This window comes from Trachemys scripta, chromosome 6, assembly GCF_013100865.1.
Source record: "Trachemys scripta elegans isolate TJP31775 chromosome 6, CAS_Tse_1.0, whole genome shotgun sequence".
Classification (NCBI taxonomy): Eukaryota; Metazoa; Chordata; order Testudines; family Emydidae; genus Trachemys; species Trachemys scripta.
This window is the reverse complement of record NC_048303.1, coordinates 91,644,618-91,667,793: the sequence shown is the minus strand read 5'-3', so window position 1 is coordinate 91,667,793 and position 23,176 is coordinate 91,644,618. Positions and strand designations below refer to the sequence as shown.

The 23,176-nt window shown below is 41.5% G+C and overlaps 2 protein-coding genes across 4 annotated transcripts in view; both read right to left on the bottom strand.

Moving 5' to 3' along the window:
• The window catches only part of SMC5 (structural maintenance of chromosomes 5), a 79,064-nt gene extending 73,871 nt beyond the window's left edge, over positions 1–5,193 (bottom strand). The window contains exons 1-3 of one of the 2 annotated variants that reach the window (XM_034774095.1): positions 4,964–5,193; positions 2,408–2,549; positions 634–686 (exon numbers count right to left, since the gene is read on the bottom strand). In XM_034774095.1, the coding sequence (XP_034629986.1) occupies positions 634–686; positions 2,408–2,549; positions 4,964–5,130 (362 nt within the window). In that variant the 5' untranslated portion in view covers positions 5,131–5,193. Of the gene's footprint in view, positions 1–633; positions 687–2,407; positions 2,550–4,308; positions 4,381–4,963 lie in introns of those variants that run through there. The other variant, XM_034774096.1, reaches the window with a different exon arrangement.
• Positions 5,194–10,039: 4,846 nt separating this feature from the next.
• The window catches only part of MAMDC2 (MAM domain containing 2), a 111,408-nt gene continuing 98,271 nt past the window's right edge, over positions 10,040–23,176 (bottom strand). Inside the window, exons 11-14 of one of the 2 annotated variants that reach the window (XM_034774082.1) lie at positions 22,104–22,256; positions 14,087–14,346; positions 11,370–11,454; positions 10,040–11,038 (exon numbers count right to left, since the gene is read on the bottom strand). In XM_034774082.1, the coding sequence (XP_034629973.1) occupies positions 10,974–11,038; positions 11,370–11,454; positions 14,087–14,346; positions 22,104–22,256 (563 nt within the window). In that variant the 3' untranslated portion in view covers positions 10,040–10,973. Of the gene's footprint in view, positions 11,039–11,369; positions 11,455–14,086; positions 14,347–22,103; positions 22,257–23,176 lie in introns of those variants that run through there. The other variant, XM_034774083.1, reaches the window with a different exon arrangement.

Below are 23,176 nucleotides of genomic sequence, written 5' to 3'. Positions count from 1 at the left end.
GTTTGGTCCCTTTAGGTCTACAAGAAATGTTATGCTACCTTTTATTACTTTACCCTGCCTCTCCTCCCTCCCTATTCTTCTGTCTGTTGTCTTTTCTGTTTGTTTGATGCAGTCTAAGTTCTTTGGAGCAAGAACCCAACAAGTACTATGCAAAGATATGTTGCAATGTAAGGTTGGAGAAAGGATCCTGAAGAGTTTTAATGTTATTTTTATTAAATACAGAACAATTTGGATACAATTACATGTTATATTAATGGTTATTATAAGTGTTTACATAAAACAGTATTTGCATCACAACATTAAATACACTAAAATCTAACATGATTAAGTCAAGGCACTTGCTTTCTATATATGACTTTTCTTTCCTTTTCTGCATGCCGGGAGCCTCCCTTAAAGATTAGGCAAGCTGCAGCAGAAAATGACAAATTGTTAGCTAGCTAATGGATATTTCTTACAAACCAGTTATCTGACACTTTAAAATTTATTACACTAAGCTTGTGCTTCAATAAAGTACTCTTTACACACCACAAATCACCAGTGCCTCAATAGATGCTGTCTACAACACTTTTTACAAACCTGTTTATTAAAACAAAAGCACAAGATAAAGTCAGCAAAAATGGTTTCAGTACTTACAGTTCAATTTCAACCAAGCCTTTTGAGCAACCTCGCTTTACATACAGGCCTACCTGCAGAGCAAAAGTTACAGGAACCATTATTCTAAAATATTAAATACAAAAGGTATCTATTAAACATATATTTAAAAATCAGACTTAAAAGACAATTTAGATTTAATGACTGATTTGGAATAGGTATGCCAATAACTAGTACCAATTTACAATGCTGCCATGCATACAATTCCCTCATATGTAGTTACAATAAAGATTATGCCTGGGCAATAACTAGAGAAATCCTTGTTACGAGGAAATTAGAATTTTATACAAAACTTCTGCCTCCCTCCCTCTCTAAAGCTTCAGTTTCTTCTACAGAGGAAAGAGAGAATATGGCTCTTTTTTGTCTAAAAAGAGCTCTACAACAGTTTTTTGTACTTCACGATTTGCTCCAAGACTGATCCCCTATATTAGACTGGCCCTTGAATCAAGTTACACAGAAGAAGGAATTTTAGACAGTCACATTTTGCCTACTGCTAGAAAATACAAATGAATGTGATTAAGATATGAGTACACTAATTTAGCTCCAAGCCCATCTATTTTTACAAAAAATTGAACCCTTTGGGCATGGGGAGGAAAAAGTCATTAAGAAGTCTGGAACAGTTAAAGGGATTCAGCCAATTCCTGACAGCTATATAATCCATCCATTATCACTAAACCAACTTTAAATATACCCTCTTAAATTTTCAAAAACACATATAAAAAGGTCAAACCAACAAATAAGTAGATTAGAAAATCCTACTGCCTATTCAAAAGGTCCACTTTCAATATACCATAAATACACTACACTTTCATAAAGGAGAAGTGTATTATTAAAGAAAAAAATGAAATTTTATTCACCTCTAACCAAAGTTCTTAAAGATGGACTCTACATATTCATATTCATGGAATATGCTGACAGTGCAGCTCTGATGGTGGAACCTTCTTGTAGCAGTGCTCGTTGGAGCATTTTACTATCAGGGCTGCAATGTCACTGCAATATATGAACAGGATGTGCTGAGCCCATCCAAAGAAATACATTTAGTGATTCTCTACACATAGAGTTGTTCCCAATTAACCCCATATGTTGACATTCTTACTCCGGAATAAGAGTTATTTGTTCCTGCTTAGCTGAACATGTATCTAAAATGCATTAAGATAAACAGGTACAAGGCACTCTTATTCTGGACTAAGAGTGTTCATATTGCCAATAATGCTGTCAATAACACATTTCAACACTCTATAAGGCTCTTACCCAAAAGCATTATGTACCCCCAAACCCCCTAATTTGCTCTCTAACACAAAGCCATTTGATATCAATTATCAACTGATAAGTACCTCAGACTTTCACAGATTCCATGCATTTTGGAAGCTCTGATGAAAAAGACTTAAAAGTGATTAAAGTAATAAAGTGAAACACTGAAAATGTAGAAATTAACACTATTCCTACATGCTTCAATTTCTCTAAGTAGGCTGTGTTAGCTGGAAAATTTAAAGCGGTCCCAACATGAATCAAGTGCTTCCAGACCGAACACAAAAGCTCAGTCAGGTTAATAAGCAGAAGACCAACATTACTGCTGCAGAGCTCTTTGTAGAGCTACAGCAGAGCTGGACAATTCAGAGAGGTTTTGTTTCTGCAGCAGATTGACCTGCTGAGGTATTATTATCCACCTGGAGTTTACAAAGCACCAGGCTATTCCTACTGGAGTGGGCCCTAAATTATTAAGTTAAATGTCTAGATCTCAAAAATTTGCACTCACCTTGTCTGCACGCCCTATGAAAGAAGGTTTTCCTGCCAATCCCAGACAAATGGCACAAACAATGCTTGACTTTCCTGTTCCATTAGCTCCTACTATCATGTTCAAATGGGGTCCTGGAGACACTTCACAATTATCATATGTTCTGAAAGAAACCATCATTTTAGGCTAATAGACAGCGATATAGACCAGAAAAATCAATCACAGTTTCATGCAAAACAAGCATATTTGCCTCAGCGCCATTCTGACATTGTTTTAAATATGATAAAGCAATACTTCTAAGATTGAAGTCTTTTCTAAACATTGTTTTCTAGAAAAGCTCAACACATGGCAAAAAACCCTAATCCCATATCATTTAACAGTGTAATGAAAATATACCAGCTGCAGCACGTCTATCCTTTACCGTGACGACTGCGGAGAATGAAAAGCTGAGAGTAAAATCGTGGCTCCACTGAATCAACTGCATAGCCCCCCTTAACATCAATGGAGCCAAGATTTCACCATTAATATTTTACCCATCTGTCAAAACAGCAACCAAAAAATGTTAGTCTTTTATGGAAAATGGACAAGTTGAATTTTGCAAGGCTGATTTAAACACTTTTTGTTCAGTTGATTGTTTCTACATCCGTCAGATTTGACTCAGGTAGGCAGAGGGCTGTCTCCTGTAGTTGCAGATCTTAGAAGGCATAACCTGTACCAAAGGCCTGTGTGATACCACAGCAAGCCAGATCTAAGATCTGCAGCATAGTTCCCAGCTTCTGTCAGTAGACTGAAATTTCCAGTCCAATCTGAAATTTCTGTGATAAATTCATTTAGTTACAAAATCTGAGAATTTTAATTAAAACTAATATTAAAGAGCTCTTTGGGGTGGAGACAATGGTTTTGTTATATGTTTGTACAGTGCCTAGCACACTGAAGTCATGATCTATTACTTAGTTCCTAAGTGCTAATGCACTACAAATAATTAATACAATTAATACATCAGTACTGTACCTCCTGTGCATTTATTTTTACATTAAACTCAGTATCTTCTACTGTCCATTCCTTTTAAATTTTCCAATTGCCAAAGAGATTTTACTGACAACTTAGCCGCACTGTAGAAGAGCTCAGGGATATAAGTAATGGCTTGTCTTCATGTATAGTGGTACAGCTGTGCCACTGTACCACTTCACTGCAGAGGCTACTATGGGCACGTCTTCACTACCCATCGGATCGGCCGGTAAAAATCGATCTATTGGGGATTGACTTATCGCATCTAGTGAAGATGCGATAAAAATCGATCCCCGATGGCTCTGCCATCAACTCCGGAAATCCACCGCGGCAAGAGGCAGAAGCGGAGTCGATGGCAGCGCGGCAGCAGTCGACTCACCGCCGTTCTCACAGCCAGGTAAGTCGACCCGAAATACGCAACTTCAGCTATACTATTCATGTAGCTGAAGTTGCATATCTTAGGTCGACCCCACCCCCCGTTAGTGTAGACCTAGCCTATGTTATCGGGAGAGCTTCTCCTGTTGGTGCAGTTTGTCCACCTCCCTGAGGGGCAGCAGCAGCTATGTCGGTGAGAGAAGCCCTCCTGTCAACACAGTACTGTCTACCCAGGGGTTAGCTGCAACAGTTATACTGATAGGGGTCTGTAAAGTAGATCTCCTGTAAAGGGTTTGGCTGCTGGGGATTTTGGCATCTGAAGAGGAGTGGGAGACAGGCTGTGGGGCAGACAAATAACCTAAATGTTTCTTCTTTAAAAGATCAGCAGTTGAATACTTCATGCTGAGGCTTAAACTGCCATACTTTAGGTGTCAGTGTTAATCTATTGTGATACATAAGGCAGTCCACACCTCCAAAAGCAGTTGTTTCCCAATCTGCCTGTAGAGTCAGGAAGACATCAGTGCTGACTTTACATTTACCTTTTTAAGGTTTCTGGCCCCAGCCGTAACGCTAGAACAGATTTTTCTGGAGGTGTGGAACACGAAAGGCCTGGGAAGGCCACCGCGAAAGCTAGCCAGTACACGGCGTTTGTGAATGCCCAAGCCGCTTGTGAATGACGGCCAGGTGCTATCCAACACTGAAGGTACAGCCATGACACACACGCTGCCCGTCTTACAAGGCGGCCGACACCCGGCCACTCTAGTCTCGTGAAGCCGCTAGTGCGAGGAACTAGGCCGGCCCCAGTAGCCAGAGCCCAGCAGTTAGAGCACCGGGGGGAGGCAGAAGCCGCACTGGCCCCACTGGCAGAGCAGCGGCACCGGCCAGCGAGCTCTGCCCACACGTCTGGGGCCCCCGCGTTCCCACACTGGAGCCGGGCTCCCTCCCACTATCGCACGTGACAGCAGGGGCGGCGCCGCCAGCGCCCAGGGCCCCATTTGCGACCCAGCCCCAGGCCGGGCCGAGGGGAGCCTGGCGTGATCCCCTGACTCCCGGAGCTGGGCCCTTAGCTGAGTGCCAAATACCCCCGTCCTCGCCGCCCAGCGGGCGGCGAGCAGGGACTCGCGGTGCGGCCGTAGCCCCCCAGCACGATCCGCCGCCCCCCCTCGCCCCAGCAGCAGGGGGCGCCGCACTCACAGGAAATTCTCCATAGTGACCCTGACTATAGAGCCCTCCACGAAGGGCGACTGCGGCTGCTCCCGGCCGCTTCCCTCTGGCCCGGCAGCCCCGGTGCCTCGCTTACTCCACCCGGCGCCACTGCCGCTAGTGGCGGCCCCGAGTTTCCGTTTGCCCGGGGCCGCCATCTTTGCGCCAACCTGAAGCACCGCCCACCACCTGAAACTTTTGTCGCGCGCCCTTAAGCTGAAAACGAGCCCGACACGCGCACCCTGTTCCCATTGGTAGACAGAGTGGGACGGAAGGGGAGAGGCATAGTCCGTTGGCTAATGGAATGCCGGGCGTCACGTGAAACCTCACTGGTTGAAAGAGAGGTGGGGCCAAGTCGTTACTTTCAGTTCAGTATAAAGGGTCCGAACGCGCGAGACTGATGGGAGAAGCTTTCCCACAAGCCAGCTAGGGCACGTGGTGCATTTGTGACGTTGGCTGTTGCGGGCTTTCTGATAGGGCTTCTCTTTTAGGGTTTTATATGGTGATTGCGGGGGGGGTGGTAATAGCGTCCCAACTTGAACCCTTGTCTTTGCGTAGATGGCGCGCCTTATTTGCATACAACGGAATCACAAAGGGTTGTCCCCCACCTTACAAGAAAACTACCTACGCCTCGCAGCCTGCTGTGCAGCCATCAAAGACTACATTGCCCAACACGCAGCGCGGCAAGCGGGCAGCGCCGTTCCTTGTGACTGGCTGAGCATTGCATGCTGGGAGACGTAGTTCTCTTGAGCCCCCTGCCCCTTCCCTACTCTGGGGGCTGCTGTTCTCTGGTTTGGGGTGGGAGGAGGTCTCTGTTTTCCCTGGCGGGACTGTTTGCCCTATGCGCTAAGCAGGCTCAGCCTTTCGGGCTGGGGAAGGAGGGGAATTGCTTACCCCACCAGCTGCCTTCACCCAGGGCCATAGGGCAACCCTAAAACTGCCTAGACCGGTCTCTGACACTGGGTTTCTGCATTAAAGTGGTGACAGCAGTCCTCCCTGCTGTGCAAGTGCCAGGACAGGCCCGAGACTGCTGCACTGCTTGTCCTATGCTGCTGAGGTGGTGGAGGTGGTCAGTTATGGTCACGGCGCTGACACCTGTGGACAATTTTATAAGTGTTGTATAAAAATGCTAGATTTCTAAATACTATGATGGGTGAACTGGAGTGTCTGGTACTATTAGGTGAGAATATTGATGTAAATGAAATCACAGAAACGTAGTGGACGTTTGATAATCCATGGGACACTAATACCACAGTATAAAATATATAGGAATGACAGAGTAGATTGCACCCTTGGGGAAGTGGCACTATACATGAAAGAAAGAAGAGAGTCAAATATAGTAAAAACAACAAGGAGTCTGGTGGCACCTTAAAGACTAAGAGATTTATTTGGGCATAAGCTTTCGTGGGTAAAAACCTCACTTCTGCAGATGCATAGAGTGAGTTACAGATGCAGGCATTATATACTGACACATGGAGAGCAGGGAGTTACTTCGCAAGTGGAGAACCAGTGTTGACCGGGCCAATTCAATCAGGGTGGATGTAGTCCCCTCCCAATAATAGATGAGGAGGTGTCAATTCCAGGAGAGGAAAAGCTGCTTCTGTAATGAGCCAGCAACTCCCAGTCCCTATTCAAGCCCAGATTAATGGTGTTGAATTTGCAAATGAATTTTAGTTCTGCTGTTTCTCTTTGAAGTCTGTTTCTGAAGTTTTTTGTTCAGACTTCAAAGAGAAACAGCAGATCTAAAATTCATTTGCAAATTCAACACCATTAATCTGGGCTTGAATAGAGACTGGGAGTGGCTGGCTCATTACAGAAGCAGCTTTTCCTCTCCTGGAATTGACACCTCCTCATCTGTTATTGGGAGGGGACTACATCCACCCTGATTGAATTGGCCCGGTCAACACTGGTTCTCCACTTGCGAAGTAACTCCCTGCTCTCCATGTGTCAGTATATAATGCCTGCATCTGTAACTCACTCTATGCATCTGCAGAAGTGAGGTTTTTACCAACGAAAGCTTATGCCCAAATAAATCTCTTAGTCTTTAAGGTGCCACCAGACTCCTTGTTGTTTTTGTAGATACAGACTAACATGGCTACCCCCTGATACTCAAATATAGTAAAAATCTTAAATGAGTTAAACTGTATGCTAGAATCTCTATGGATATAAATTCCATACTTGAATAAGAGTATAGCAGTAGGAATATACTACCGACCATCTGACCAAGATGGTGATTATAACATACTCTGGGAGATTAGAGAGGCTATAAGAATAGAAAACAGTAATAATGGGGGATTTTAACTATCCCCATATTGACTAGGCAAATGTCACCTCAGGACAGGATGCTGAAATACAGTTTCTAGACACCATAAATGACTGCTTCTTGGAGCAGCTAGTCCTGGAACCCACAAGGGGAGAGGCAATACTTGACTTAGTCCTATTAATTTCATTAAAGCAGTCCTATCATACCATGTGCCAGCAAGAGGATCTTCAGGAGGGAAGGTGATTTTATATTCCGAGGAGCAAGGGGCAGGAGAGAAGCTAGGAGCAGGGCTCAGATGATTTAGGGTTAGTCAGATGAAGAGTTCCTGGCATGGGGACAGGTTAGCAGCTGGTCTCTTAGTATTGTTTGCTGACACCGAAGCCCTTACATTTTTAATATGGATCAAAGTGCCATTTTTAATTCACTCCTCTATCCCCTCCCTGATATTTGAAATTGGGAAGAGTAAAAACTATTGCTGTTACAAAAAAATTTATTAAGATGATTTCAAACTGAGGGTGGTGTTATTGTCTTTTCCACAAGATGGCAGCATAATCTAGCAATTCTTCCACAGAGAAAGAATTTTAAAGGCATAGGGGATATATAGTAATTAATAAACAACTCCTTCAGGAATATGCATGTTTTAGCTATTTGCAATCAACTAGGGAGCAGGGGCAGAGATAACCAGCTTCCATTTTGAAGGCTGATTGTATGGAAAATTAGTCATAGGGATTGTTCCTAAAAGTCATTGGTTATTCAACATCCTTTCCCCTCCTTTTGAGGAGGACCCTCAACAGATTCATGTTAGGGGTGGGTGGGTATTCCACCATCACTATTGGAACTGGCAGGACTTCCACCAATGGCATTAGGGTTTCGGCAACTTCCTTTCCTTACAGCTGAGCTGACACTCTCAGCTGCCAATGTAGCTTCCAGCCATAAAGAATGGAGCAACTAGATTAAGGAGTTACATGGAAGTAAAGCTGGAGTAAGAATGATGAACCAAGCCCTTATGTTAAACCAAGATTAATCTAATACTGGGCCAGAATCTGGTCTCATTTACACTAGTGTAAACCCAAAATAACTGTATGACATTTGATATAAACTGTGTAACTGATAAGAATTTGTCCCTCTTAAGTAATAAAAATATGCAAAAAGATGAGGTAATAGAATATACACATACAAACAGCAAAATAAAGAAGACAATATTACAAACAACCAAGGAACAATGAAAAGGTCTGTCCTGCTCTCAGGATACAATACAATTTGTTTCCAGAACAACCAAATATAAACCATTGAATGTTTGGGATCCTGTAGTTGCTTTTGAAGGCTCTGTTTACATAGGTATACTAGAATAGTCCACAGAACTGGGCTCATAGCAGTTGCATGAGGATTTATTTTTAAGGCTTCTGAAGAGATTTTTAGATGGCTGATTTATATGACATGTCACATAACTTAGGTATCAGCCTCAATTATTTGCTTTGCTGTGGTCCAGTTATGCTGCTCCAGTGATGCAAGGTGCCATATAATAGATGAAACTGGCCTCCAGGTCCAGGATATTCCCCTGGTGTAGGGGGTTTCCTACTTGGCACAGACTGATGGAATGACTATGCTGTCTCCCTCCCCTCTCATAGCATAGAGACTCGCCAGTTGGGGGAGTATTGTGCATGCTACCTCTATTCTTAATTGGCCATGGCCATCAAGGGGTCATGTGCTGCCCTGAGGCTGTGAATTCAGGAGGCACAAAGTGGCCTAAAGACACCTTTTCTCTTCCCCCTTTCATTCCTCTGTCTAGTGCAGTGGTTTTCAATCTTTTTTCATTTGTGGACCCCTAAACAATTTCAAATGGAGGTATGGCCCCCTTTGGAAATCTTAAGACAGTCTGCAGACCACCCACTGTTCTATGGTAACAACAACATTTTTGTGGACCCCTTTGACATAGTCTATGGGCCCCATGTTTAAAATCACAGGAAGTATTGGTTAATTAACACATCTTAAGATTTTTGTTTAATGTATATATTGTATTGAACAAACTCAAATCCTTTGATTGTGCCTCCAATGTTAAAAAAAAAAAAACACACACCAAAAACCCAGCTGATTGGAGGCATAAGGTAAATCTACACAGTAAAAATAAAAACCCTGCAGCAGCACTATGGGGTAAAAATAGCAGCATAGATGACTTTTGGGCTTGGGTGGGAGCCCAGGCTCTGAGACCCACCCCTATCACCAGGTTTCAGAGTCTGGGCACCACCCCCCAGCCCAATTTTTGGCCCTGTAGTGTGCGAGCCCCACGAGCTTGAGTCAGCTGATGCAGGCTATGAGACTCGCTGCCTCAAGTCTTTTGTGCAGTGTAGACGTACTGATAGAGGGCCATATCTTCAGATGTGGCCAAGGAATGTTTAGTGCAGCTTGTGGAGGTGGGGGTAGTGGATTGGACACTAGATGCAAATTAGAGCAGCCTGAAGTCTACTCCAATATGCACCAGGTGCCAGCAGTCCCAAGGGACCATTAAAGCAGCTGGGGATCACGGGTGTACAAGGGAGCATTGGCCACTCCTGTTTCCTGGGCCACATACCCTGTTTCAGCAGCCAGAATGGGGACTGGCATAGGAACTGTTACAATGTCTACATACAGAATCCTTCTGTAGTTGGTTACACTGGCTTTTGGGCTGCTCTGGGTTCCTGCAGTGCCAAATGTACTGAAGGATCCAGCCCATAATTTGTTCTGAAAATTCTAAGCTTGTTTGCATATCATCATGGCAATAACTAGAGAACATAGTGTTTGAAGTGGAGCAATAAAATAAGACATTATTCAAAATTACATTTTATTAGATAGTTTGGTAATTTTTAAACAACCATATTGTAATACAAACACACATATAATGTCTTAAGAGTTAACAGATTATGTCAATTGAGTTTCTTTTTAACATAAATGCAAAACATTTGTGGTTAGGTAAAGTATATAAAAAGTGTGATGTAGAAGCTGACATTTAAAAAATGAGGCCAGCAGTCCAAACAAAGCATGCCTCCTCTATTGTATGCAAACCAATAGCAGTGTATTTTAATATGGTATTAACTTACACTGAATCACACTGGAACATTGATGGAAGTCCTTTTGTTATTCACATTGATGGCAAATAGATTCATTATAGTAATTAGTCTGGCAAAGAATAGTGAAAAATCCATTCATATGGAACATTTAAAGTATTACCAGTAAGAGACTACATTTTCCCAAAGAGATTTGTCATCATGAATAATTGCTTTCAATGTGTAGGATATTATTAATATCCAATATTATTTACTTATTTCAAAATATTTATATGTCTTGAAATAAAAACAAAACCCACTTTCTACCCAACACAAAACATTCATTGAATGCAGATTTAAGATAACACATTAGATTTTAATTGTGCCCTTTTTACCTTCTTCTCTTTACCTATGCGACAAAAAAGATTTACCAAAAAGCATTAGTATTTTATTGCTTGATCTGTGCAAAATGGGAAGCCTTTATATAATAACTAATATCACATGCAAAAGAGAAAAAATCCAATAAGAACCATCTAAGAAGCCCTGAGTCAGTAACTTTGTTACAAGGACAGGAGTGCGCTGAATTATTTCTATACATCGGTGACATATTCAAAATAGTCCAGTATTTATCGTTTTATACAAAAAAAGGGGGGGGGGGAATTGTCTAGTTTCTCACATATAACTTACATGGTGCTTCATTCATTTCAGCAGAACTTATTTAATACTCAATTTCATTTAAGTCATCAGAATCCCCGGATGAATGCTGAGTAATTTCTCCCATTTCTAGAACAGAAAAGAGGGAAAAGTATTAAGTGTTTTCATAGTTCTTTATCATTTTTACATACACAGAATTGAATTACCATGTTGGACTTTGACTAAGAGACTGGGCTTACACCCATGTGCCATGGGATCTTTACTTACCACAAGCTATCAGGACTCTGGTTTTACATCTCATCAAAAAAATGGCTCCTCCAGCAGCACGGTGGTCCTTAACACCACACTACTGTGGGACTGATTCAGTGTTGACTCGGAAAAATAGCACCGACTCACTAAAACCACTACCTGTAGTACCTAGGTGTCTCCTAAGAGAATTATAAGCAAGTATAAAATTTACCTATACAGGATCCAGCCTGGAACAGAATATCATCTATAGCAATGTCACTTCTTATTGACACTCCACGAACTGCTTCAAAAATAATCTGTAAAAACAACCCATATGGTTCTCATAAATATCACATCTAGAAAAAAGTATATCTTTTTAAAAATGCAAAACCCCAATGCAGGCTATTTTAAGATATAATATAACCCCAATGCTGTTCTAAGAAAAATTATATGCTCAGTGATTAGCATATTTTAACAGACTTTATTCTAATTGGTCAGAGAACTGGGATGCATGTGACACCCAGAAAAGGCCAATCAAATCTCAGAATTTGGTATGGAACTATTTTGTCCTAAGGATGACTGATAAATAATCAGTTAGTTTTCATGATATAATGCTTCTCTTGTTTTTTCATTGCCTGAGTGTTGTCCTTATCACCTGGGCAAGTTGCAAGGGCAGAATTTTGTGATAAACCAGCAAGTTCTTCCTCTTACTCCCGTAGTTGAACTTAGCTCTTAATAAAAAGCAATTTTTCTAATTAATTTCTAGACATTTAAGACAAAATGAACCTATCAGTATATGTTTTCTATTAATGGTTAATGATTTGGGGGCTAATCTTGCTCCAATAGACATTAGAAATGTTACCACTGACTTTAATAGAAGCAGACGCAGGTTCTTATTGAACACACCAGAGTTAAAATCCTGGCCTCATTGAAGTCAATTGCAAAGCTCCATTGACTTCAACCGGGCCAAGATTTCACTCCAGAATTACTGAGGCACAGCCACAAGAGGAAACACAGCAGAAGGGGTCTCTGTGCATTCTTAGAAATGTTTTTGATAATCAACAAATACTTTTTTATTTGTTAAGTTCTAAGTGTATGAGGAATTTTTTTATAAACCAAATATAAGCTCGGATACCCTTGGGTAGCTAAATTCTTCTAAGCAGCCTATTAACAGAGAATTCTTGTCAGCAGAAGTATGAGTTCTCCTTGATAATAAGCAATTGTCTCTATTCTGGATAGTTTACGAATTGAATTAAGCATTGAAAAGGAATACAAGGTGGGCATATTTTGTTTGGTTGTTTGTATGCATCTGCTTGTTGGTTTCATTTACACAAGGGCCAAGATGCAGCAATTCTGGTGAAAGCCAGGAGGTCCTGAATAGTCAGAGAGAGTGATAGAATAGTCTGTTTTTCACCCAAATTACATAATTTTAGAGGTCCCTCTAAGAAGGCTGTTGGTTAAGGAGTATGGAATAAATGAATCTAAAGATGAGTTGCCAGATGAGGTCACATAATAGATGACCAATGGTTGGACAGATAAAATTGGCAACTATGGGATGTGCTCCGAGACCTGTAGAATCTTAACCAAGAGAGATGCATCATTTATGAGTCCAAATTTCAGTGCATTGAGAGTTTATTGATCTATAGTGACGTTGAAAGAGAAATCTAAAACCAGTTGTGGAGAAGAAATACAAGCAAAGATGAACAGAAATATTAAAAAGGGACTGAAAGATTTTCCTCCCTTAAGATTTTTATGTGCATATCTATGCAATCAAAGTATTTGGGTCAATACGGGTCTAAGTAATTTTTGTTGTCATCTTCTGTAAATCAACATACAATTAGATTTAATAATCATTTGTAATAAAATATTCCAAGTAGCACAACCTTGTCTATTACATCATCTTCCATCTGTCTCATTTCCTGTTATAACTTGCACCAGTGCATTTCTAACCTTTATATCTGGATGTTCAAAATTGGGGTTTGGTTCAAATACATCTCTAAATTTAATGTCAATGAGGCCCAGACTTTCATAATTATGCACATACTTTCATGGCTCACTTGCACATGCAATGTAACCGCATGAGCAAATGACCAGTTGGACTTGCACAATCAATTAATGTAATTACATGGGCAGTCATGGTAATTTTGGCTTCAAAAAAGGCATGCAAATATGCCTGCAATGGAAAATGTGCAGTTCAGAAAATCTAGATCTATCGAGAATGAATATTATTAGGGTCTGGTCCCATGAGGTGCTGAGGATCCTCAAATTCCACTGAAATTAACCTGGAGTTTGGGCAGATGGCGCCTCTCAGGACTTGGCCCCTAATTGGCAGTTACATCTTCAGCTCAAGCTTTGTGCCAAACTCAGAAAGCCACAGCCTTGAAGAGGCCTTGAGAATTGTACATAGTTTTGCAATTATGCCAACTCCAGAGAAGGTTATTCTGCAGTTGGAGAAAATAAAACATTTATGAGCTTGAGATAAAAATGAGATCTAGAAGATATAGCTAAGACCACTGGCAAGAAAGGGTGGAACAATATCATTTAAATTAATATATACAAAAACGGACATGATCAGTAATATAAATTGAGACACTCACATCTGCAACCCACTTATGACTGTATCTGGTATATTCCCTCCCTCTTATAAATTGGGAGAAGTTCCCCAGTATTTCACCTTGCTCAAATGAAATGCCACATGCAGCACCAGTCAGTGATCCTGAACAAGAAGCATCTCAACACTTTCTCTGTCTTGGACAGAAGAGGACACAAGCTCTGAATAGCCTCATGAATTTGATTTCCTCCCTCCTATAAAATCTCCAGGTCTCATTGAAACCCCACCTTTGTCAGTTTTTAATTCTGACTTCAAGTGGAGCCCTGTCTCTGAGCTAAAAAATGAATCCCAGAGAACAGTGCAATTTAATCTTCCATGTGGCTCAGTCTTTTGCTTACCTGATGGTATTTATCACATTCATATTCTATCAGTCCCCTTAGCCATGTGATGCTCTGTTCACCTCTCCTTCTCCATAAGAGGGTTTCTTCACTATCACCTTCCTTTTTCACATAAACATTTAACAATCCAGTCCCAGCTCCATGCATGTGATAGAAAAATGTCAAGCACTGCTTTCCAGAGATCCCTCTTAGTAACCTTGAAGTCAGACGTGCTTTCTGTCCATAGATCATATTGGATGCCTCTATGTACATGTAGTATCCTTAAAAAGATACAAGACCAAATATTAGTAAAATAAAATGGTTCTTTCTCTCAGTATGTTCAATAATAAGCCTGTGTGTGAAACCTGTTTAATAAATGCATGCTCTTGCTCACAATACAGTTCAGAAGTGAATGACTCTGTGTTAGTTGTATAGTAAAGCAGAGTATATGAATGATTAATGAAAAATATTTTTAAATTAATATATACTAAATGAAAAGTGTGTACAAAGAAATAATCTAACATGAATGGTGATAAAGGGATAACACTGGAAATAATAAAGGCCTGAAGTATGTAAATATGGAAAGGTTGCATATTTTTAAAATATACACTGTTTAAAATTTTTGCTTATGCAGTAGAGTCGTACTGGTGGAACTGAGTGAGATTTTTTACCCTGGTGTATAGTACTTGAGTATAGTAAGAAATACTGATTTAGATCAAAGGTGCAACCTCTAATAATTCAAATAAAACCATGAATTTAAGAGAAGTAGAGATTTAATTATGTTAATATATGGACCAAATTCTGCCTTCAGAAGAATGAACAGGGATCTCTCTGACTGCAACTGTTCTTAACCCAGGGGTACGGCATGAGAGAGGCAGAATTTCACTGATCTGAGAGTTTATTGATCTCCTGGAGTACAATGGGAGTTGTGTACATGCATCAGAAGTCAAAATTTGGCCTATATTTAGAATTGCTGCTTTTGATAAATCAAAGGAATAAAAATAAGTCTTTGCCATGGAAGACATCAATCATGTGTCTGTTTTAGTGAACAAGATGTAAAGATACAAGTCAAGAGAACTGATTATCCAGAGTGCATAAAGGATTATGCTCTGAAGTCCGAATTGTGGGAAAATTGGTTATTAATTGGCAGAAGACAAATGATTTTTCCTCTGAGGGCCATCACACAGCTATTTCAAGCTGGAGCATACTGATATATCAGAATACTGGGAAGCATCCCAATGTCCCATCTGTTATGCATGGCAACTATTTTGCATGTTGAGGCACACACTCCACCAGTAACTAGTAAGTTAAAATTTTGCAGCAGCTGTTCCTGTGGTCCCACTGCTCCCTTCTTGTCATGTTGGCAAGGAAAAGCTGCCCTACCACCCCTATGAATAATAGAGTTTACAACACTTTTGGGGAGACAGGGAATTCTTAAGGATCAGTGAGACAGGAGGAGAGCAGAGAATGGCAGGAACAGCTGGTAGATGCTCTGAATGTTTTTGATGATATTCAGAGTCATATTATCTAAAATCATTCTGAAGAGGTCCTCTGTGGCCAAGATTATTTTTTTGGAGGGGAGTAGCCCGAGGAGAGAGGAGAGAAGATGTGCAGGGGTGGAAGCGTAGAAGAATATCTACAGCTGCGGATCTTCAAACAAAAGCGCACTCTCTGTAATCTGTCAGAGGAAATTCCCAGGGCTATTATACAGAACTGAATGCATGCTGGTTACAGAAATTTTAACTATTGTTTTGCTTAAAAATTATTCTTGAAGTAAAAATCCAAACTCAGAACTAGTGTCATTAGAGTAAGCTAATATAACAAAGCAATAAAGTCCTTGGTTTCAGTTTTGAGAGCCAAATCAAATTATAAACTAGCTGGAATGTCTAGATCAGATCTAGATTTCATTATCCCATGTTTGTAAAGTTCCCAGTATATTTGGGTGAGCTAAATAAGTGAAACCATGATCATCATTTTGAAAAATATTTTTATGTGACAGAATTAAGACTGACAGATCAAAATTACTCTCTTTCAGCCCCTTTGAAAATCAGGACACCATCCTCTTGGCTGTCTCAATGGTTAGTGGTTTATACAACCAGACAATAGATCTGAGTTCAATTTCTGCTTCAAAGATCAAGAGCACTTTGAATAGAGCACACTCATTTCCTAGGGTGGGGAATCTCTCTACAATGTCTCCTTCAGCAAGTAGATGGGCTTCAGTCTTGGGAAATATGGGGCCTGGAATATGTACTAGAAAGGGGATAATAGATGACACTATGTAGAAAATCCGGCTGAGGGAGAAACAGTAAACAAACTTGCACCCTGCATTTCTTTATGACAATGGTTTTCAACCAGTGATCCACAGACCTCTAGGGGTCCAGAGACTATGTCTAAGATTTCCAAAGGTGTCCTCACCTCCATTCAAAATTTGTAGGGGTCCACAAATGAAAAAAACATTGAAAACCACTGCTTTATGACAATACAGCCTGGTTATGAAACAAAACAAAGCTGGCAAAGCTGATTTAGTGTAGTCCTTTTAGATTACAATATATAGAAAAGGAAGGCTGTATGGTACAGTGATAGTCTACACATACCTATACAGGTATCACAACCACATTTAAAAAATATTCAGTCAAATGGATTTAAAAAAAACCACTCAGAAAAATATTTACCCTCTCTTTCTGGCTGGATTCATGCAAATCTAGTTTATGCAAAAGAAGTGGGTGTTAAAGATGGCAAAGACCTACTGGTATTAGGTCATCTAGTTCATAGCCTGCCAGAGTAGGATTGTTTCCTATGCTACATTTTCTAGCATTTTTCCCAATTTTAAATGGACCAAGCAATAAGGCTTCCATCATTTCCTTTTGGAGACTATTTCACAGTATCGAAGGCAACATTTTCCTGTTATTCAGCCTAAATTTTTCCTCTGCATAATTTAACCATAACAACTGCATCAAATATGTTCAAACTTATAACTGATTTGGTTGCTTCCATTTTTCATTTCTAATATCATAGCAGGAGTTTGATTAGAGCTTTGGCATTCCTGAAATGTATTAATACTTCTGCCTACATGGAGCACTGTCTAGCATTGATTGTGGGAGAGCATAATTGCTTTGAAGACTGAAAACTACAAGTAAGGTTAAAACTCTTCCATGTATATTCTCAGTTCAATGCTCAGGGCTTTGGCCATGTAGTCCACATTGACATGAAGGGAAATTGTGTAGCTGAAGCTCTGTAAACAGTCAAGAATATTCTCCTTCTCCATTAGCATCTCTTTCCTTTCCTGCATTAACACAGAATTTTCCAATCCTGCCCAGGATGTAGCTACTGGAGGGGCTTTATTAAAAAGTGGAAAAGTGACGTTCTGCTGAGTATACATCTCTTCTATGCACAAATATCCCCTCTAGATAGAGTGTGATTAGAGAGAAGGCAAGGCTCTTATTTTGTTAACTAGAAACAAAATAGTTTTGCAGGTGCTCTTGAATGCAGCTGTATAAGACTCTACATACTCAATTGAAACAACTATGTTTAATAATGTTAGTATGGTTTAAATTCAGCTGTACACAGACTGAGTTATAACACTGTTTGGCAAGGCATTTTGGACAATGCCAAGCTGTGTTATAATCAGTCAAAAAATATGTTCATCATAGCTAGCAGAATTGTTATAATTCAGCTCAGCTACTGAGTTTAAGCTTTATTGCATGAATTTCAGCCCTGTGCAAGAGGCCCAGCAGAAGGCACCACTTAAGTTTGCTAAAGTATTCTGAGAGTTTAAGCAGTCATGAGCTGGGTGAAACCTGTTAAGGGTTGAACTCATCCTTCAGTTGATATATCTGTAAGCAAAAGCCTCACCAAAGACAAAAGGTGTGTGTGAACCTGCCCAGGAGTTTTTGGCTGAGGCAGGGATGGGAAAACTTTTTGGCCCAAGAGCCACATCTGGGTAGGGAAATTGTATGCAGGGTCATGAATGTAGAGCTGGGGCAGGGGGTTCCGGTGCGGGAGTGAGTGCAGGGTGTGGGAGGGGGTGCGGTGTGCAGGAAAGGGCTCGGGGGGGACTGGGGTGCGGGAGGAGTGCAGGAGGGGTGCGGTGTGCAGGAAAGGGCTCAGGGAAGGGGGGAGGGGTGCGGCAGGGGGCTCAAGGCAGGGGGTTGGGGTGCAGGAGGGGTGCAGGTGAGACGGGGCTCAAGGCAGGGGCTTGGGGTGCAGGAGAAGTGCAGAGTGTGGGAGGGGGCTCAGGGCAGGGGTTGGGGTGCAGGAGGGATGTGGCAGGAAGTTCAAGGCAGGGGGTTGGGGTGCAGGAGGGGTGTTGCAGGGGGCTCAAGCAGGGGGTTAGGAGGTTCAGGGCAGGGGATTGGGGTGCAGAAGGGGTTTGGGGTGTGGGCTCCGGCCTGGCGCCACTTACCTTGAGCGGCTCCGGGGTGGCAGTGGCATGCAGCGGGGCTAATGCAAGCTCCCTGCCTGCCCTAGCCCTGTGCTGCTCCCAGAAGTGGCCAGCATGTCTGGTAGCAGCTCCTGGGGTGGGGGTGGGGGGCAGCAGCTCTGCTGCACGTTGCCCTCACCTGTAGGTACCATCCCTGAAGCTCCCATTGGCCGCGGTTCCCCATTCCCAGCCAATGGGAGCTGCAGGGGCGGTGCCTTCAGGTGAAGGCAGTGCATGGAGCCCTCTGTTCTCCCCCAGGGGCCGCAGGGACATGGTGCCAGTCTCTTCCGGGAGTGGCACAGGACCAGGGCAGGTAGGAAGCTGGCCTTAGCCCCGCTCCACCATGGGGCTGGTGATCCTGCCGGCCAGATTAAAAGCCCTGACAGGCGGGATCCAGCCTGTAGGCCATATTTTGCCCTCCCCTAGGCTGAGGGATGTGTGTGTGTGCACACGTGTAGAGATTATATAGAAACTGAGATCAGACGGGAACAGAGCAGCCTGAAGGAGCAGCTGAAAGCACAGTGGCTGACCTTTGAAGAAACCTCAGAAGAGGATTTGGGATCAGGGGTGCAGGCTAAAGAGTGCTCTTAGTGCTGTGAGTGAAAGAAGTTGTATCCTGCTATTTGATTCCCTCTGAGGTTCTGGGACACAGGACTTTGTACATTCTTTGTAAATAAACAAAGCTGCATCAAACAAATACCTATCAATAATTTTCACTCCCAACTAGAACATCTACAGGGCCCAAACTTTGATGAGCTGCTTAGGTCAAAAAGGGGCCACATGGTACATAGGCCTTAGGCTGGCCTTCTGCACAGTGATGAATTTAATCCATTATGCTGCAGTCAGTAGAATTACTTTTAAAGACTTACACTGGGGTAAGTGAGCCATAACCCATACTATATTAAAGCAGCCAGGTGACAGCAACCACATGAAAAGTCCTGCTAATTAGATTGCTCCTTGGTGAATTGATGTAAGAGGCAATGTGAGGTGGAATTCTCTTCTTCAGGACAAGCAAGCTTTAACTTAGACACAAGGCGAACTGCTTTATAATTTAGGTCTAGTGAGGGTTGCCACAAACTTTTTCATGTTTTTGTGAATCCTTGAATATTTTAAAAAGTAAAAGGACACCATGAGTCCACTCTCTCCTCTTTGAAGTTACTTCTGTATAATTAATGAGCTAGTTAAGGGCAAAAATTCTAGTGCCTGCACCTTTGCTCTCTGAGGTAAACAGCTATTCTGTGTATTTTATAAACACCTGAAAGGCATCCTTCAGACCAAGCGGAGAGACAATATATTGGAAAGCTTTATACTACTAATTTTCTATGACTCATAGAAAATACTAATATGCATCCTGTTTAATATAGCCAGTTAGTTATCTGATTGTTTTGGATGGAGAACATGCAGTAACCATTTAGGTTGGTTCTTTTAGTCTCTTGTTTTAGTCTTCTGAGATCTAGGAGGGTAGAATCCTTCAGATTTTGGAAGTATAAAGAAGGAAACAAAAACACTTCAGATGAAAACAGAGTTGCCAGCCATGGAGAATGGGCTTGTTGGGGCTGAAATTTCTCCCCTCCCAGGGCAATTGGGGGTCAAGAGATACAGAACAGCTCCCTTGATTCCCCTGGCCCAACTATCCATAGCGTAGCTTTTTGTTCCTCATCTCTGGTCTCTTCTCTTTTCCTTGAAGCAAGTAGTTCATGCAAAAAGGCTGAGTGCCCGCCCCTTTATCTTGCCTCTTTCTCCCCTGTGGAGGCCTCACAGAATCTACTGCAGATCTGTAGTGATTGTGGACTTGGGTCAGAGTCTAGGTTTAGTGTGAAGTATAGATATACCCTGTAACCCACGTAGCTGCTATATCTTCAGAATCTGTGAAACTAGTGCTAAGCCCCATATGTAGGGATAAGAGGCTCCTTTCTCTTACATAAGACAGGGCCAAGATTTGGCATTTACAGTCAAATTCTTCCTTTGTCTGCACGTATGTGTCTATCACTGAAATCAGCATAGCCCTGGCATACACATACAAATTCTAAATTTTCACTTAGCTTTTACAGCTTTCAGTCACACCCTGGATCAAATCGTTAGCTTGCCTAAGGCAGCATAGCTCTACTGAAGTAATATAAAATAGCTGTTTTGAAATCAATGGAGGTATGCTGATTTACAGCAGCTGAGATTTTCACCCTCTGTGCATATCCAAAGCCTGCTGCAGAAAGAAGAAAAAGAAATTAATAGAAAAAAAAATTAAATGCAAAACCTACTTTATTTGCATTTTGAAAACACTAAGTTTTGTCTAGCATTTGTGTTTCTATATGTGAACATTTATTATAGTAAACTAGAAAGTGTGTGTAATACTGACAGACCGGAAAGCCAAGCTCTGTTTAGCCACAGAGAATTTAGAGCACAGACAGTGGTAGTTTACACTTCCCCATCGATGTGCCCAAACACTGTTCTGAAGGACTACCACAAGACAGGGAGGATCCGTTTCTGCATTTCCATTCAATCACTGATCTCTCTATTATGAACACCAACTAACAAAGGTGGGAACTCTGATGCTATTTGTGATGTGAACACCTTTCGCCTCCGACAGTCAACTCATTTTACACAATCCAAATAAAGACGAGAAAGAGAATAGGAAACAGAGCCTATATCTGATCCTTCAGTCCCATGGTTGATACTGTCAAAGAAGTTGCATCAGTCTCTATATTATAAAATCTTATTTTGAGAGATTTAAAAATATTTTGTATCATTCACTTAAAATTAATTTCCTTTTTAACTAAAGTCTGCAGTAACATGCCACCCCAGCACAGAGAACAGACAAGTGAAAAAGGTAATCTCTCAATGTGCATGCATTAGCTATCATTAATGAAATATATGCAAGAACATCCAGAGAAAGCTAGACACCTGAGTTCAGAAATGAAGGGAAAGACTATGCTCATCACATGGTGTTAGAAGCACCCTGGGCTAAGCTATGTTAAAAGTGGCAATGACGGCTGCCCTAAAGCAGGCTGTATGTCAAGAATGAGGAAAGGTACTATCTAGTCCCGTGTAATCCAGAGTAAAAGAGGCAAATCAACAAGTAAAGAAGTGGCCCAGAAAGAAGAGGCTGATACTGCGTTACTCTGCACTAAATTCCAAGGGGTCACTTACCAGCAATATCCCAGACGCTGTAAGTGCACCCATATGCTATCCATGTCTCCCACTTTCACTATTATAGGATTTCATTTGACTTTACCTTAAAATTTGTAATGCATTTAAACTGCAGCAATCATCATCACACATATTGATAAAGGGATGAGGGCTGTTAGCAAAGGGTACTTGATTTGTAAGAATAAGTCAAATAATGAGTGAAATTAAAAATTATTTGCCTACCACTGAGAAGTCTCTATGGGCAGGCACATAACACAAATTAAAACATTATCTTCCCAGACATAGCTTATCTAAAAGATCCTACTATGAATATAACAGATTTCTTGCGTGTTTGTTTTTTCAGATTTTTGTTTTGAATAACTATTTTGGATATGAAGGGTAAAAACCTTTTTACTTTCCTCTAGAATATCATTTCAAAGGACATTCATTTAACTGTCACTCTGCTCTGAAAGTTCAATGTGAAGCTTAACTCACCTACCCCAGTAGTGTGGTCTCCTTTTGGTCCAGTGTAAGAAGTGGGAGTTTGACCCCTCCTCCTATGCCAACTGCTTCGGTTTCTTCTCTCCTGGGTAAATGCACACTCATCCTTTTCAAAAGTACATTCTCCAGGAAAAGATGACCACATCTCTGCAGTGAAAGAACACTGAGTTACATCTGAAAATGTATGGTTGGATACATTACTTACATAATCTACTTTATCCATCCATTTACGGTGTCTCTTTATGCATAGAGATATTTATGGTATACACACAGTGTATGAGTGATAGCTCCAAATTGGAACACCAGGTAAACCTCCTATTTTCACAACTTTGGATCCTACTCTGGATCTGAATTTCACAATTCGGACCCTTCTCTAACATATATTAATATTCTTTTAAACAACCCTGCTGTTCAGCGGATAGGTCATCTGCTTGCTGTGGCCCTGATCCTGCAATGGGATCTGCTAGTGTCAGGGCTGGCTCTAGATTTTTTGCCGCCCCAAGGAAAAAAAAACAAAAACAAATCTCAGAGAGCGCAAGAATGCCAGAATGCCGCCCCTGGAATTTGGCCGCCCCAACCACCCGGAATGCCGCCCCTGGAATTCGGCAGCCCCAAGCACATGTTTGGTTTGCTGGTGCCTAGAGCCAGCCCTGGCTAGTGTAGGCCCTTTCACAACCCAATGAGCTTAATGGGCTCTGAGCATACATAAGGGACTGTACTAGTAGATCCTACCATAGGATCAGGGCCTATGTTATCTGAAGTCAAATGGAAAAGATTTAGCCTGCTGAGACCACAGTACAGAATTCTATGTTTCCTTTATTTCAGCTGATATCACAACAACATGCATTCCCTGAACTACTTTAGCTGTTTGGAATATCATTACATGATGCAGAAGAAATAGACAACCCAGAATTCAGATCCTGGCAGGAGTGTAAAGGAGGAACTGCCTTTCAGCTATTCTGTTTTAATTTTTTATTCATGAATATTTTAACTTGCTTTTACCCTAGACTCTCTCTTTCTTCCTCAACCGCTCTGTCCTGTTGAGATATTCCAGACCTTTTTGCTTG